The 15,856-nt window shown below is 39.4% G+C and overlaps 1 protein-coding gene and 1 long non-coding RNA gene across 7 annotated transcripts in view; one reads left to right on the top strand and one right to left on the bottom strand.

Moving 5' to 3' along the window:
- Nucleotides 1-1,062: 1,062 nt before the first annotated feature.
- LOC135302588 (uncharacterized) lies at nucleotides 1,063-12,162 on the bottom strand. Of its 3 annotated transcripts, none has more exons than XR_010364177.1 (4): nucleotides 11,610-12,162; nucleotides 10,578-10,647; nucleotides 8,829-8,927; nucleotides 1,063-7,844 (listed from the first exon to the last, which is right to left on the bottom strand). It is a non-coding gene; the product is annotated as an uncharacterized LOC135302588 (long non-coding RNA). The 3 variants fall into 3 exon arrangements; XR_010364175.1 differs by having other exon boundaries at nucleotides 1,063-8,623; XR_010364176.1 differs by having other exon boundaries at nucleotides 8,486-8,927.
- Nucleotides 12,066-15,856, top strand: part of PPP1R13B (protein phosphatase 1 regulatory subunit 13B) — a 69,502-nt gene continuing 65,711 nt past the window's right edge. For all 4 annotated transcript variants that reach the window (XM_064423195.1, XM_064423197.1, XM_064423196.1 and 1 more), the window contains exon 1: nucleotides 12,066-12,863. In XM_064423195.1, coding sequence (XP_064279265.1) covers nucleotides 12,081-12,863 — 783 coding nt within the window. In that variant the 5' untranslated portion in view covers nucleotides 12,066-12,080. The remainder of the gene's footprint in view (nucleotides 12,864-15,856) is intronic.

Here is a 15,856-nt window from a genome sequence, read left to right on the forward strand (position 1 = left end):
TTACATTTTTTGAAGAGATCTTAGTTCTGCAGCGTTTAAAAGCAAAAGTTGCATTGTTATGAAAACACCATGCAAAACGTTTACAGATTTTTTTTAAAGTACATGATTCACAACTTTATTTTTTTGTCCTTCATATACAGTAGAGCTAAGGAATTATTCTGAAAGGCTTTTCCTTTAGTCACAAATTTTGCAAAGGAATAAGTAATAACATGCCAATATTGTATAAGAAAATTGATATTACATGGATGTCATTTGCCATTGGAGCTTACCTCAGAAAATCTCAGAATTTAAAGGGAATAATGAAACCACACACTGGCAGCAGTTGGTGTGAGCACAAACATTTAACTGGCTTCAAAGAGTTTTCCTTTTTCCTGAAAAGGTAGAAGTAATACTTGTGTTATTAGGATGGATATTAGTGTTTTTTGCAGATAGCTGTTAGAACTCCATAGCAAGTGTATTTTGGAGGCTGTAGGAACATATGCTGTCCTGTGAAAATCAGTGTTCAGAACTGTGCATACTGAACTCTGTTCCAAGGGTACATAGTGTGTAAAACCAAAACTGGACTTCATGTCATGTTTTGTTTAAATTTAGCCTAATCTGCCTTTGAGAAGATTAAGAGGCTTAAGTCATTTTAATGACTTAATGCTTACGTACATCTTTTTAACTACTTCACTGAAACATCTTAAATCTTTCAGCTTGATTAAAGTTTTGCTTTTCAATCTCCTGACTGCAGTATCTGGCCATAGCTTAAATGTTTTGTATTCAAACACTCAGGAACTTGATAACCTTACCTGCTGATAGTAAACATTCCAAACACTGTTGCCTTTAATTTCTTCAAAATTTATACTTATGCTTAATAGCTGTACCTACTGAGTCAAATCTGCAGTCTTATTTGAAAGCTTTTTTTTACAAAAGACAGGTTAACATCACTGATTTGAAAAAGTGACAGCTGTCCTTCATGTATTTTTGATATTTATTCCACCTCCCACAGTTTTCTTTGTTACACCTTTCCTTGATCTGTTTTAGCTGATTTCTTTAATAATTTCTATATGGGTTTTTCTGTTTCCTCACCACAGAAAAATGAATGAGAAATCTAAAGAACTCCTAGATTTATTTTTTTTACATAAAATCAAAAATATCCAACAGAAAGGAATAGAGAATAAAAACTAGAAGAAAATGGAACTTAAATGAACAGATATTAAGCCAGTAGTAATTACAGGGTGAATGAGTTGTGGTATACTTAATAAGCAGTTCAGATTGAAAATTTATGCCAAGTAAGGAGCTATAAGAGCATTTGTAATGCAAATTTATGATCACCAAGTTATAGTTCCTAAGATACTACACATACTTCAAATGACCTGCTTTAGGAATTTTCAATTACAGAGCTCAGGCAAACATATCAGGAAAAACATATTAATCACTGCAGGATTTGCTTCACCTTAGCCAGACCATTGTCACTGAGGTACATCAACATGCTCTTCTGATCTCCTGGGTTGGAAGGCAAGAAGAACTGCTGACCTGCCCTTGGAGCACACTTCACTGCACTTCTAGGTAAACCTCACTCACTTCAAGTCTTAACATTTCTATGTGATTGCTTTATTTTCTAGTAGGGAAAGAAAGTACATATGGGCAGCAGTGTCTGGGTTACAAAAATTAAAATTTCTACTGAAAAAAATGCCACATGCAACTGGTTCTTCCATTGGTGCTTCTCTGTCAGGAATGTCTATGAAAGCTACAGAATATTAGTTCCTTTGTGATCCTTAACACAAACATCTGCAAAAGACAAGAGGAAGTAAGACTGGTGTTTATGTTTGAATAGATGTTTTGTTTTGGTTTTTTAATTGAGTAGCATACAGAAGGAAGAAATTCAGTCAGTGGCTTGACTCGAAAGCAGAAATCAACACACCCATAACATGTAAACTGTAGTACTATCTATACTTCCTGCTTCTCTGTGCTGAAGTAATGTAAAACACAATAGAGGAAAGCAAACTAAGGCATTGTAAGAGCCATTTCATATCTACAATGAGGTGTGGAAAGAGTAATCAATTTTCATTGCAGCACTAGACCTGGAGCATAGCCCTAGGTACACAGACATTTCAAGGAGTACCCACCCTTGAAGTGAATACTCTTTATTTTAGAATATGTGCCTTTCTTCTTTTTTTAGTAATTTTGCTAAGTTGATTTCCAAAGCTAACTTAAAACAAAAATATTTTCTTGTTACAGGTAAGTGTCTAAACAGACATACTCAGCTCTTGAACAAACTCATTTGCTATGCAAATGACTATGTAAGATCAGGACATTAATCCATGGATGTAATACTCATCGTGATTCACAACTAAACTGTGGTGAGGGATATGCTTACTGCACATTGATGGATCATGTTGCTTTCCTTCAGCTGCTGCCTCTTTATATTGCTGACATTTCTAAAACAGGATTGCATTTAAACTTTATGGAGTAAAATAGTTAAGCAACTGCATTCTTAATTTGTTGCCTGTGATGAGGCAGTGACAAAACCTGTTCACTACCTTTACTATGTTAGTGAAACAACAAACATCTTTAGGTGTTGAAGAACCTCATCCAATTACTGCAGCATCCTTTTCACTAAGTTTTGTTGTGGCACTTGTAACTTTTTTTTATAATCAATACAGAACATGAAAGCTCAGCAGTAGATAACTTTATTCATGATGACAATGCTAATGCAACATGTCTTTTTATAGTACAAGTACTTCTGGTTTTGGCCCTCCATGCTGGGTCTTGGTTGCAACTGGTATTACATTTTGGAGCTTGGAAATTTCTAGAACATTTCAAGTTCTGTCCTACAATTAGGAATCTCAGAATTTCTCCTGCCTGCTAATAAAGTATGATAGAATACTCTAGGGGAGCAGCAAAATAAAGTCAGAGCCAAGGAAACATTAGTCACAAGGCCCAACCTACTTAACCTCCTTAATGGCTAACTTGGAAAAAACCCAAATGTGTATTCATGTTAATTGGGAGGATGAGTAAAGCTGCAGGAAATGATCCAAAGTAACTAAAACAGCTGAACAAGTCTCCTGTTTATCTGAATCATGATAGCAATCCAGTGTTTGTAGTACAAAGAGCTGGTAGATTCAGAGCTGGTATGTTGGTGTGTCTTGTGCTTTCAGTCCTTAAGGAAGGAACAGAATCAGGTGCTTGTTAGACACAGGTGCTTGTGTGTGACATCATCACCAGCTGGCTGAACTGAAACAGAGGAAATCAATGTGTGAAACTTGCATTGTTTCATTCAAAGAAATCTGTGAAGTTACTGGGAAGGAAAGAATAGTGAGATGGAGAGTCCCCGAGGCATTAAATATGTTAGTTAACAATTCATTAAATGGAGGAACAAGAAGTGACACGATAGTGCTTGAACAGCAAACTCTTCAAACTATAATTCCATGACCTTTAGCAACTAACATTTAGCAGCTACTATTTTTAAGAACATAAAGCCACATGGCTGATTTGGTAATTTATTAAAATCTCATAAATAAGACAGTCTTATGTAGTCTACTCCACTGCTGCAGGCAAAGTACTTGGAAACAATTATTCTGTCCTAATCCAAAATGAACTGACCACCACAAGAATGGATGATTTAGATGTTTTAATTAAATTCTGTCTTTGGTTGTGGTTTAACAGTATGAGTATTCTGGCAGCTACACCAGCTTGCAGAGTTTGCACCCTTACACTGCAGTGCCTTGCTCCTCAAAGTTGTGTTGATACAGTTATTTGTGAATCAGATCAGGTGATTTTGCATAATTTTATGGGTTTCCCCCCCTCTAAAATAACACAACAAGCACTTGTTGGATTTTTCTGCCATTTTAATTTGGACCCATCTGATTCTGTTTACAGCAAAGCTGCTTTATAACTAGATGATAGCACAGCAGTTGAGAGGGAAGGGGGGTTGCAGAAAAAGGGCAGAAGAATCAGAATTTCTACCCTCCCATTTACTCAGTCAAGTTCCCTAAGTCGTTGTGTCCCTTATAACAGGGCAGTGCAAGGTTCCTCCTTGCACATGATCAAAGCACTGTCTCTCCTGGAAGAACTGTCATCAGTGTCAACAGCTGGAGCAATAAAAAGAATGCACAACTCCACCCTGTACAGAAATCAGGAATGACAGCTTGTGCTCCAGCAAAGGCAGAGCCTTGCTTCCTTCCTCTGGGACAGCATATCACTTGTTTGAGTTTATGCTATCACTTAATTAATTGGGACAAATGGACAAACAAATAGGGAACAGGGAGAACCACAATGATGATATCCTAATGCTCAGTACTAGCAGGAAGAATACTTTTACTTATAAAGGATAAAATTGGTTGGGGCTCATCAAATATTACTGGTTGTCATCAAATGAAAATATGTTTAATTATTATGACCTTCTAAAGGATTATAAAGGAATGCTTTTTAATTGATATGACCTTTAACTTTTATATCCATATCATGACAGTACCTTCAGTGATCTGCTGGGAGAGACAATAGAGATTTCTTCAGAGCTAATGAAGTGTGTTTGGTAGGAAATGATAATGGGGATTATGTGGGTGGTAGAACTAAGAGCTGTATACTGAATGAATCCCATCTGTGGTGACTGCTGCCTACACAGATTTTTTTTCTGCAGTATTAGTTGTAGTCTTCATTTCTTGTCTTAACCTGTTGTGTTTAGCATGCTTTTGATAATATTAAAGAATTGCTCCATTTAAGGGGGAATTCTTTAGGCATGAAGTACAAAATGTTGTGAGGTATTTCGTATGGAATGCTATGTAAACAAGCAAACTGGCAACAACTAAACAGAAAAGAAGCAGAGTATTATGGGAGGAAAAAGGAAGGATTAATAAAGTGGACTAGAATGTGAACAGGCATTTGATAGAGGACCAAGAATACATGGAGTGATACCCTTTTGGGGGAAGTCTAACCAAAAGCATTTCCACTTTTATAATTAATTCTTATTTTTTATTTTGTACATATATATGTCTCAAGCAATGCTTTTTTCAGCACTATTATTGTCTCCTTACTCATGATGCTTCAGATACACATTTTAATTTAGTGCAGTTGTACAGAGAAATAGCTTTGTTTAAATTCTCTTAAACCTGACTTTACAATTCTGTCCTTATACCCCTGATGTCGTATTCCACGTATCACATACAGCTTGAAAAGAAAATTCTTCTGGTCTCATTTAGGATGTCTAGGCACTTCCTTAAAATAATTAGCTAAAATTTAAATTCTGCATTTCTTTCAGCAAGTTAAGAATTTGAGTCATACCAATTTTAACAAAGGACCTGACTCTTGGTTTAAGTAAACACCAAGACATAATACGTTCTTTGATTTAAGTAATTCTTTTGGAGTAATGCAACTAGAAAAGGAATCTTGCAAAAAATGTTTTTACTTTGCTTTCAAATTATGTATTCTTATTAATGCTAACTATCACATCTCTTTTTAAATTAAGGCTAGTGCATTAAACATGTACTCAGACCTTTCTAGAAGGAAGAAAGGCAGAAGGCAAGAAAAAAATTATTCCCATAGGAACTGGGAGAAATAGAAAAATTATTACAGTACCTTGTGCTGTAGCTTGTCTATTTACAGAACAGAAATACTGGTTTTGAATTTGAGACATAAACAGTAGACAAACTTTAAAGTAGTATCTAATCATCCCCCAGCAAGTAGGTTATTATTGGGTGTACTCCTCCGTGATGAACACACTCCTTTCCAGCCTTCTAAATATTCTCAGGTTCAGCTGCATATTATGGTATCTTCTTTGAATAAGCCAGCCTAAAATAGATTCTAAACACGTACCAGTGATACATTTTCTACTGTCACTATTTCTAGAGCTTTTTCACTGAATATTTTCAATAAGGTTCCATCAATGCCCTACACAATTCATCTGCTTCTGCTGTTGATGTTCTTCTGTTTATGCCGCTAAGAACTGTAGTAAACCTTGTTGTAGGATCACAGTAGTAAAAAAAAAAAAAAATATATATATATATATATATTCAGAAATGTATTTCTGCAAGATTACAAATCAGGGCACTTGGAAACAGAATCAACTTGTCTCAATAATGTTCCCTGGACTAGAATATTGTTGCTTTATGTGGAAAAGGAATATTTACAGAAACAGAAGGGATGAACCTTAAGCATTAATAAGGCATAAACCCATTATTTTCATAACATGCAAAAATCATAATTGCAAATGTTAGATTACATCTGCTGGTCAGATTACCTGAGTGCAGATGTTCTTCTATTAAAATGCACTACTAAAATAGTGTTTGTGACTGAAAAACTCAGATTCACAATAAATTGTATATACCTGTATATACAGCCATGCTTTGAGAATTTTTGGTAATCAGAAAGCCCAAAAGTGGTGATTTAAGGTGGTGTTTATATATATAAACACATATCTATATGTGTATCTCTATCTATATAGATATATATGAGAGAGAGAGAGTACAGAAATGTTTAAATGTTTTCCATAGAGATGCATGTTAAATCAGAACCTGTTTCACATCTGCAATGGTGTTTTATTTAACAGATTTAATATTCTTAGTCTCCTAAGGGGAGATTTATCTTGTATATTCTAATCTGTAAAATCTGTGATAAGTACATACAAAAAAAAGGTAAAGAATGTTATTTCCAGTAGTGTAGTCTTAATAATGTAGTTGTTTAAATACTAAGTAGAAACAGATAAGGTTTTGGTTTTTTTAAATACACATTTAATTTGATTTATAATTTTTTTCTCCTGTATGAACATTCTTCTGCTCAGAAGCATGTTTTCCTCTTTAAGCCTCTTTTGCACATCACTTTGTCAGTAATTGCTAGAAAATACCTTTCAGTACATCCCAGACTTCAGAACTGAGCAGAGGACTTTGCCAATCTGCCCTTCTAAGCTTCAGTCCTTCAAGTTCACCCATGTCCAGGTTCAACAACAGGAAGCAGGAGATTCATTACATGATACCCTCTTCATGTTTGCTCTTACTAGATCTGTTTACCTCAAGAAAGGTGACTAAGAAAAGGACAAATTCTAGTAGGAGATGCACATTTCAAACTAGCAATTACTGGGTTTGAATATTGCAGTAATACAAATCTAATATGAAAACAAACCTGCATTTGATACAGCAGTAAACATAAGAAAGAAGATTGTTTTCAATTATATTAAATAAGTAGTTGGCCATTTAAAACAAAAGAATGATGTGGTTCATAAAGAAGTTGAAGACTAAAAACCTAAAACTTTTGCAGCATGAGGGAAAAACTAATCATGTATCACAGAATTCTGTATTAGCCTTTTAGCTGAAAGAGAAAGTATTTGAAATCCCTTCACACAGAAACTGTAAAAAACACTTAAGTGTTTTTTAAAATATAAAACCATTTAACTAAGCCATAGAAGAGATACGTGACAACAATTTTAGTCTTCCAGTAACAAACTAAAAAGCTGGGCTCAATCTTAAAACATGGCCTGTCATTTTCTCCTCACATTAACCAAGTGCTACACCCAAAACACAGTAGCACATAAATAAAAGAGGACTAAAGAGTGAAGGATTGACTGTCCATAATTAATGTTTCAACTAATGACCCATCATCTGGCTCATCTCAGATACTTGCACTCATCATAGGCATATTGAAAATTTCAAGAAAAAGGATTTTTATAAAGAAACATCCTCACAGCTCAAATGGCTATAAAGCCTAAAGTACAAGCAGAGAGAAATCTCCCAGGACATGGAAGTTTTTGTTTTCTTCACCTCTTTGCATATGTTAATGGCTTCCTTGTTATAAATTACAGAGGAGCAGAACGAGATTTTCCATCTATAAAGTTGGTGGCATGTCATCTTACAGGACTGTGTCTTCTGTAGCTACAATATAAACCAATACCTTTTAGTGCAATCATTTTATGAGAGTTGACAGCACACAGTCCTAATGAGACCACAGCATTTTCCACTTAAGTACGTGCTTTTGCATCATGTGTATTGGATTAAGTATACAATTTCTGTTATTGTTTAAAGAAATTACCTCTAATCCACCAAATGCAGGGCTGAAACTCATGACATACCAGACACCCAAATCCCAGGAAGCGCACACAGCTATGCTACACACACATAATGCTTCACTCCTGCTTTAATTGGTACACTTCTCAGACTGATGCACTGAGTGCTGGGCTATGGAGACTTCAGATCATGAGTCACCTAGTCCAGCATACATTACTTTAGAATATTACAAGGCAGTGATGAAAAAGCATCTTTCTCCTGTTCACGTGTCTTAAATACTGTATACCAAACAGACATCAAAGTGTTTCCTTTAGGTTATTATTTGTAGTTTATTTATCTCTGAACAGGTTTGGTGGGGTTTGAACTGCCTTGGCTGTATGTGAATTCAAGCATGGCAGCATATGACTATTGTTCACTAGGAACACTTTATGGCTGCAGCCTTAGCAAGTCAATGTGATTCTGGAATGAAAGGCTACTTAAGGCCACAGTAACAAATTAATATACCTTACCTTTACATATACACTCCTTTCCACTGTAATTCAGTAAAGATTTTAGGCTCCTGCTGTGAAACTCCCCGTGAAACATTCAGTCTTTTTGTTTGTATCATCTGTTACACAGCACTGCACTGTAGCCACCCCATGAACTGCCTGGCAAGTTAGAAGTACTTCTGTCATTCAGCTTCTTAAATTGCTTACCTACTCAGAGTGAGTTCCTCCTGCATTACAGCAAATGGAAAATGCAATTTTTGAAGAGAGAGTTGTATTCTGTAATAGTCTACTTAATCATTTAGCAAAGAAACATCATTTTCTTTAAATACATGCAAAAAACCACAGTGCTTCTACCCATACTCACTTTTAGAGATTTTAATGTGCCATTTATGAGGGAACCCATCTGAACTGTAGCCATCCAAAAGTCTGCTCCTCAATCAGAGCTAGTCATCCAGGCTCCATCCTAAATCAATACAGAGATAGGCACCTTCAAAGACCAAGAGATTTAGATAGTGGGATGAGTATCTCGAGGTGAATGAATTACCTGCAGAACTGCCTCTCTCCCCTCCCCATCCTGATTTATCTGTAGAAGCAGCCTCAATGAGTGATTGAAATGACACACCTAACTCCTACCTTAGTAAAGCTGGATCCCACCCTGAGTGTTTGACCTCTGACACCGTTGCTGGCTATAAATAGCAGTATCTGTTATTTAAAATAATACCACATGAAAAGAAAAAAGTGTTACATTAATTCAAAATTATTTTCCTGTGACACCTCCAAAGCGTGAAAATATTTTCCTATGCTCTGGAAAAGCATCTTAACAAGTGAATGCAAAACTGGAGAACACTTGGATCTCAAAAGGTAGGAAAGCTCATTTTCCTCCTTTTGTCTATGCATAGAAAACAAGTAGGAGAGATTCAGACATGTTAGTTTTTAAATTTTTAAAAACATGTACATCTGAAAATCTTGCTAGAAGATACTTAGAAAACACAAGTAGCATTCAGAATTTCTGCAGGAGTGCTCCTGAAAATTTTATTAGTCTGCCACCTTTATCTTTGGGACTCTCTGCTTGTCCTAAGAAAAATAATGATCAAATAAGAGGCCTGGCAATTTATTAACAGAAGTTAAAACCCCTTTTTTCAATAAACCTAGCTTAAATACACACCATGTTTTGATCATTTTTTTTATATGTACCCATAAATGCCAATGTTTAGCAAAACACTAAATGACAGTTTATGCATTTCAATCAAATTTCAGTTTCTAGGTAAATACGACTTCTGCACATCTGAAAAACTCACCATACCATAACCAATAAGCAGTAATTCTTCTTTTTTTTAATGTATTATGAGTAAAAAAGAAATGTGTGTTAAGCTACAGTGGTTTCAATTTGTAAAGTTAAATAGAATGGCTGAGGTTTTTTAAGAACCAAGAGGAGAATAAAAGATATTTGTATAGCATGTTTTAGTGTTTACACCAAAAAATAAGCACAAACCCTTTCCTTTAGAAAGACATTGACAAAACTAGAACACCTTTCACAAAAGAAGCAGATTTTGAAGCAAGGAATTTGGGTTTAGTACCTCTGGCTTTATCTGCTTCCATAACCAAATTCTCTTCCCTTATCTTCTTAAGCATTCCCCAAATCCTGACCGCTTTCATGCAACCTCAGTTATCCCAGAAAGGCAACTGAGTTGTAGATATCACTGGCCCTTTGGGCCAAGCACCATAATTTCTACAAAACTGGATCATTTGGATTGAAAATGCATGGGAAATGGGGAAAAAAATTCTACATTATTATAAGTGATCATTTTCCTGCTCACAGTAAACAGATTTCTAGTTATAAGTTGGAATCAGAAAATTTTATAAAGGCTGTTTTGTCTCTTGACTGCTAAGAGAGTGGTTCCCAAAAAGATTTTTATGTGGGAGAAGTGTTAAATAACTTCCCATGCTGCAGGTAGAATTTTAAGTATTATACTTGGTAAATATTGGTTAATTTTTTTTTTCTTTCTGCATTTCTCTAGAAAAATTGACATGGGAAGAATTGAGACAAGTGATGTTTTCAAGGGAAGTAGAAGTAGGAGTAGGAGCAGACTTGCATATAAAGTACATACTCTACCTTTTGAAGACATTTCCTCCTCGCCCTCAGTATCCAGTCTGTCTGGTTGCTGCACTGGCTGAACCTTCATCTGCCAAAAGCAACACAATGACAAACTTTTATACTACAGGTCATTATTCCAACAGAGGAATTGCGTGGGGGAGTGTCTACATCCCACTTTTCATTTTGTAGGTATTCCTGCTGTTACAGTAATAGTGGGAAAAGTAATAGTGGGATAGTATTTACAGTATTAAATTTTTTATTATTATTCATTGAATGCAGGGAAATGTCAGCTATCAAGCATACCTGGAAAAAAATTGTAGACTATTGTTTGAGAATTGCTGGCAATAGAAATTAACCTAGTCAGTGAGAAAGACTAATTTTTATAGAACAAGTGTGATAGAAATGTACAAATCCCTTGGTGTGAGAATTTTAGAATTTCTAATTTTAAAATTAGAATTACTGTAAGTAGTAAGAGGACAAATAAACTTCTATTCACTCCTATTATTTTGTTGATTAAAGTTCAATATGAATTTGATGAAGACAAATCACTCCCCTCCTTTTTTTAAGATAGATTACTATAGCATTTTAGAGCCTGTTTTATTCAAGCCAGCCTAGTTGCAGGGTTAATACTCATCTGAGTACATCTTGGGAGTTCTGTATGGGGTTTGAGTAACCTATTTCCAAAGCTCCGTGTGTGAGGTGGAATCACAGTCTACAGGAACCTGAGTTTGATATTGGTGTGATTGCCAGCAAGTAGCACTCCAACTGGTACTTGCAAAATAACATTAAACTGGCAAAGAACTATTCTTGTGATGTGAATAGATTTTTCCTTGTAGGACTATTTTAGTAAAAGTGGCAGAGGCTTTGACCTGTCAAAAAGCTGACACCAGAGCCTGCAAATGCACTGAGAAGGATACACAGTGAAATCTTAAGCATGTATATATTAAGATAATTTACACTATTATCTGTTACAGAATCTTACATGAATGGGTTATGCTTACCATACAGGCTCATACATTAATGTGAGATTATTATGCTATTACCACTTACCTTCAAAGACTTACACAAACGTTATCTAAGCTCCTCAAAAACTTGCCAAGTTAACATTTTTTTTCCACTCCTAGCTGAGATCTGTCACGGTGTTCTGCAAATAAAGTAACAAAGACTGGAAACCAGCCATTTTTCAGAAGCAGTTGGAGTGCTGGGTAGGTCCATGTATGCTGGAGATTAGGATTTAAGACTCACAGCAATATGAAATTTGTCTACATCGCATGTGTTGCAGTACTAACATATGGTGATGTTTTGACTTCTAGATGAGCTTGGCTTCTTCCAAGCTGTTAACTTTCATTTTGCTGTTGTAACTCTACAGAATGAGAGACTATAAAATGAAGGAACCTGAACCTTACTTTCAAACACGAGACCAGATCTCATGAGTCTGACATCAGGACAAAAACACCTTTCCCTCCTGCTGCTGAGCGCAGTTTTGTACATCAAACAAGGAAGGGACGGGGGAAGGAAGGCATGACGCTATCCAAGGTGTGTTTCGGACCAGGACACGCTGTGGGGAAGCCACCTCAGCTCAGAGGCAGGGCAGACCCCCGTGTTACCGCCCAGCTCCCCCCGCCCTCCCGCCCGGCGAGCTACAGCGGCGGGGCCGCCCCGCATTCCCCGCATTCCGGGGGCACAGAGCGCCCGCGGCCGCTGCCCCTTCCTCCACCGCCCGGGCCCGGCAGCAATGGGCCGCGGGCAGCCCGCCCAGAGGAGGCGGCGCCCGCCGGGGCCCGGCCCGGGGGCAGGGCGGCGGCAGGAGGAGGAGGAGGCCGGGCGGGGGAGAACCGGCGTGGCAAGGCTCACGCTCGGCACGGCGCTGCGGGAGCGAGGGTGTCCCGGCGGGAACGGGAGGCGGGCGCGGGTGCCGGTCCCGCGGTCACGTGCGGCCCCGCAGCGCCTCGCCGCGCGGCCCCGCCCCGGCAGGAGGCGGCGGCGGGGGTTAACCCGTGGCGGGGCGGCGCGGGCGGAGCGGAGCCGAGCGCAGCAGAGCAGGAAGCGCCCGGGGAGGGAGGCGGGAGAGGCGGCCGCGCTCCGAGGAGGAGGAAGGGGGTTGGGAGCCCGGGAGCCCGGCCGCCGTCGCCGCCTTCGCCTCTTCCTTCCGCCCGCTGCGCGGAGCGAGGCGCGCGGGAGGCACCTGTCACAGCCGCCAGGGCGAGCGCGGCGTCCTCCGCGGTGAGAGGCGGCGGCAGCAGCAGGAGAGGCCCGGCACAGCTCAGCGGGCCCGGCGCGGAGAAGGCTGCGGAGATGATGCCGGTGAGTGAGAACGGGGAGAGTTCGCGTCGTCGCTCCCCGGCCTGGCGCCGCGCTGCCGGGCGCTGGGACGCCTCGCCGTTTCCTGCGGGGCTGCCGGCGGCGGATTGAGTGCGCGGCGCCGCCGTCATCCCCGGGCCAGCCGGGACGGAGGGCTGCGGGGCTGCGGAGACATCGGCGGGCTCCGTACCGGGGGTGGGGCCGCGGGTCACCGGCGTCCCCGGCTGTGGGGGAGCACGACCTGCCCCCGCCCCTCCAGCCGCGGGGGCTGCACCGGCCGTGACAGGTCGGGGGCCGCGTCCCCCTGGGCTGTGGCGGAGCGGCGCCTCACGCAGCCCGGCGGGGAGCGCGGGGGTCGCCTCCGGGTCGCTGCCGGCCGCCGAGGCCCGCCGTGAGGCGTGGGGGGTGCGTTGTGTTTGGGTGAGTGGGTGTGCGGGCGGTGTGTCTGCTTGTTTCGGGGTTTTCCACCCAAATCTCGATCCCTCGCCGCCCCGGTGCGGGGAAGGGCTGAACCGTCCCGCGGCAGGCGGCTCCGGCCCTCCTGCCGGGGTCAAGCGAGCGCAGGCAGCGGCACCGTGTCAGCCTGGCTCCTTCCTCGGTTCCTGTCACCGCTTTTTTGAAGTCGTCGCTTATTTATCGAAGACAAACCCTTTCATTTTCCTGCAAACAACCTTGATTGTCTTCTGTGGCAGAATCCCTGTCCGTTTCCTGCCCCCCGCTTCCCTCCCTTGCCGCTGTGGGCTGATGCAGTGGTCAGAAGAGAGTTGTTCCTGATGACTGTTCGTTTTATGACAGGATCCTCTGGGACGGAGTAATAAACAATCACATTCCTTTTGTTGATTTCTTTCAAACTCTATTTGATCTCAAATGTGCCTTTATGAGATACTCCAATATAAGGGGCCATTTGCCATGTTTTCTCTAATTCTAGTAGAAATTAGCGTTTTATTTACAGTTCCTCTGCAGTGTTTGCAGCTGAAGCACTGCAGCAGAATGTTTCTGTGTGAGAACATTAAAGACATCTTTTACAAGATTTTATTGCTCTGAATTTGTTTCATGACTGAGAGGAGAAAATAAATAGCTCAAACTGGGTGTAAAATTTCAGATTGAAGAGTGCAGGTAGTGTTTAAAAGCCAGGTATAACATCATGTGCACTTCAACTTCCAGCTGCTGGGTGCCAAAATACTCTATTGATACGGATGAGAATTGCAGTGCACTGGGCGTGTTAGAAACCAGCAGCAAAGTTCATGGAGTTAGACTTGTGCCATGACCTTATGGATGTTAGCGTGTAGAAACAAAAACAAGGTGACAGCTTCATCTTCCATCTCAGCTTGGGTTATGCTTTACATTCATGAAATTCCTCTTGAAAAACCAGCATGCCAATGACATGCTAAGTCAGGACAAATGTATTTGCTTCCCATTACTAACCCCTGTGTGGGTTTCAGGTTAACGTCAGAACTTGGGTAGTACAGTGATTGACTTCTTAGAAAGTTTCTTTTTACCTATTTGAGTGTTTCTGCCAGTGTCTTGTGTTACCTTCTTGCTTGTTCAAATGTGGTGGTTGTTTATATTTGTTGGAAGGTGGTTGAAGATTCAGACTTTTTGCTGTGTTTTTGAAATGCACTTCAAAGCATTTTTAACTGACGGGTGAATTTTAATAAAAACAAATTACCTTGCTACAGGAGTAGTAGTGTTGCAGATTAGAGCTTACTGAGTCCAAGTCCTAAAATAATAAATATTTCATTTTTCTAAAGCCATTTTAGATGCTGTTATGGACCGTCTATCAGTCAGGAATATGTATATTTAAATAAATATGTATATTTAAATGGACTCATGACAGTGCCTTCAGTCTTCCAGCTTTTCTTCCCAGCTAGACAACAAGGGTGAAAAAACCGAACTCCATTTACTGGACTCATCAATATATAATATCCAAATAATGTGAACATATGGCTGTAGAACTGGACCAAGTGTTTTAGGTTTTTACTAATTTTTTTGTATTTTGAGAATGGAAAAGTTAGTGATCTAACTTTTTACCTTAGAGAATTCCTTGACTTTATATTCATGGAAGCTTTTTTTTCCCCCCTAAACTTGTTGGATTTTTGTTTGTGGGTATTTTGGGCTTTGGGTGTTTTTTGTGTAATTAGCAAAAGCATAAACTAGCAAGAGGAGAGATTTTAATACCTGCTAGACTTACCTACTTGTTACAACAGTTCATCACCATAGTTAAAACTAAGTGTTAAACTTTTGTAGTTTCTTAAGATTCACATTTATTAGACTTGTAGTAATTGATTGGGGCCACTTTTGCATTGGTAGTTTTTTTTTGGCATTTGTACAAACATTTTTAAGAGTGAAGAGGTATCTGAAGTCCCTGTTTTTTTCCTTTGGTGTTTGTTGTGATTTTCTTTTTCCTCCCCTCACATGGGGAACAGTGTTACTTCTCAGAGGCTTTTATCAATTACAGTTTCTTTTGTGAGTGGGATACTTCCCACTCTGTTCTTCAGCATCCTTTTCTTAGAAGGATTTTATTCATTATCTTTTTTCATATTGCATATTCTTGTTCTAAAAAATACAGAATAACTAACTCTTCTTGGTCCTGAATGCAGTTGGGCTTGAAGAAGAATTAATGATTTAGACTACAGAGATAAGGACTGTGTGTATGATGAGCTCATGATGCTACACTGAATATCACCTCTGCTAACTGTTCCTATAAGTATGCCTTGATTTTTTTTTATTTCTTTTTTTTCACTGAAAAGTAAAGGTTAGTCTTTCTTGCATTCTTGGAATAAAGTGTGCAAATATCTATGTGGTATTCCTTCAAAGAGGAAATCTTTTGGGTTAAAACAACCAGAGTTATATTTGTTTGCAACATTATTGTGGATAAAGTTCCTTTTTCAGCCACAAAATCTAGAGCATGATTGGAGGAACCTAGTTGTGTATATTTTTGTCTATTTGCCCCAGTAGAGAGACTTTTTTTGTGGTACTGTAGAGTTTGTGTTTGA

This window comes from Passer domesticus, chromosome 6 (genome assembly GCF_036417665.1).
Source record: "Passer domesticus isolate bPasDom1 chromosome 6, bPasDom1.hap1, whole genome shotgun sequence".
In the NCBI taxonomy this organism is placed as follows: domain Eukaryota; kingdom Metazoa; phylum Chordata; class Aves; order Passeriformes; family Passeridae; genus Passer; species Passer domesticus.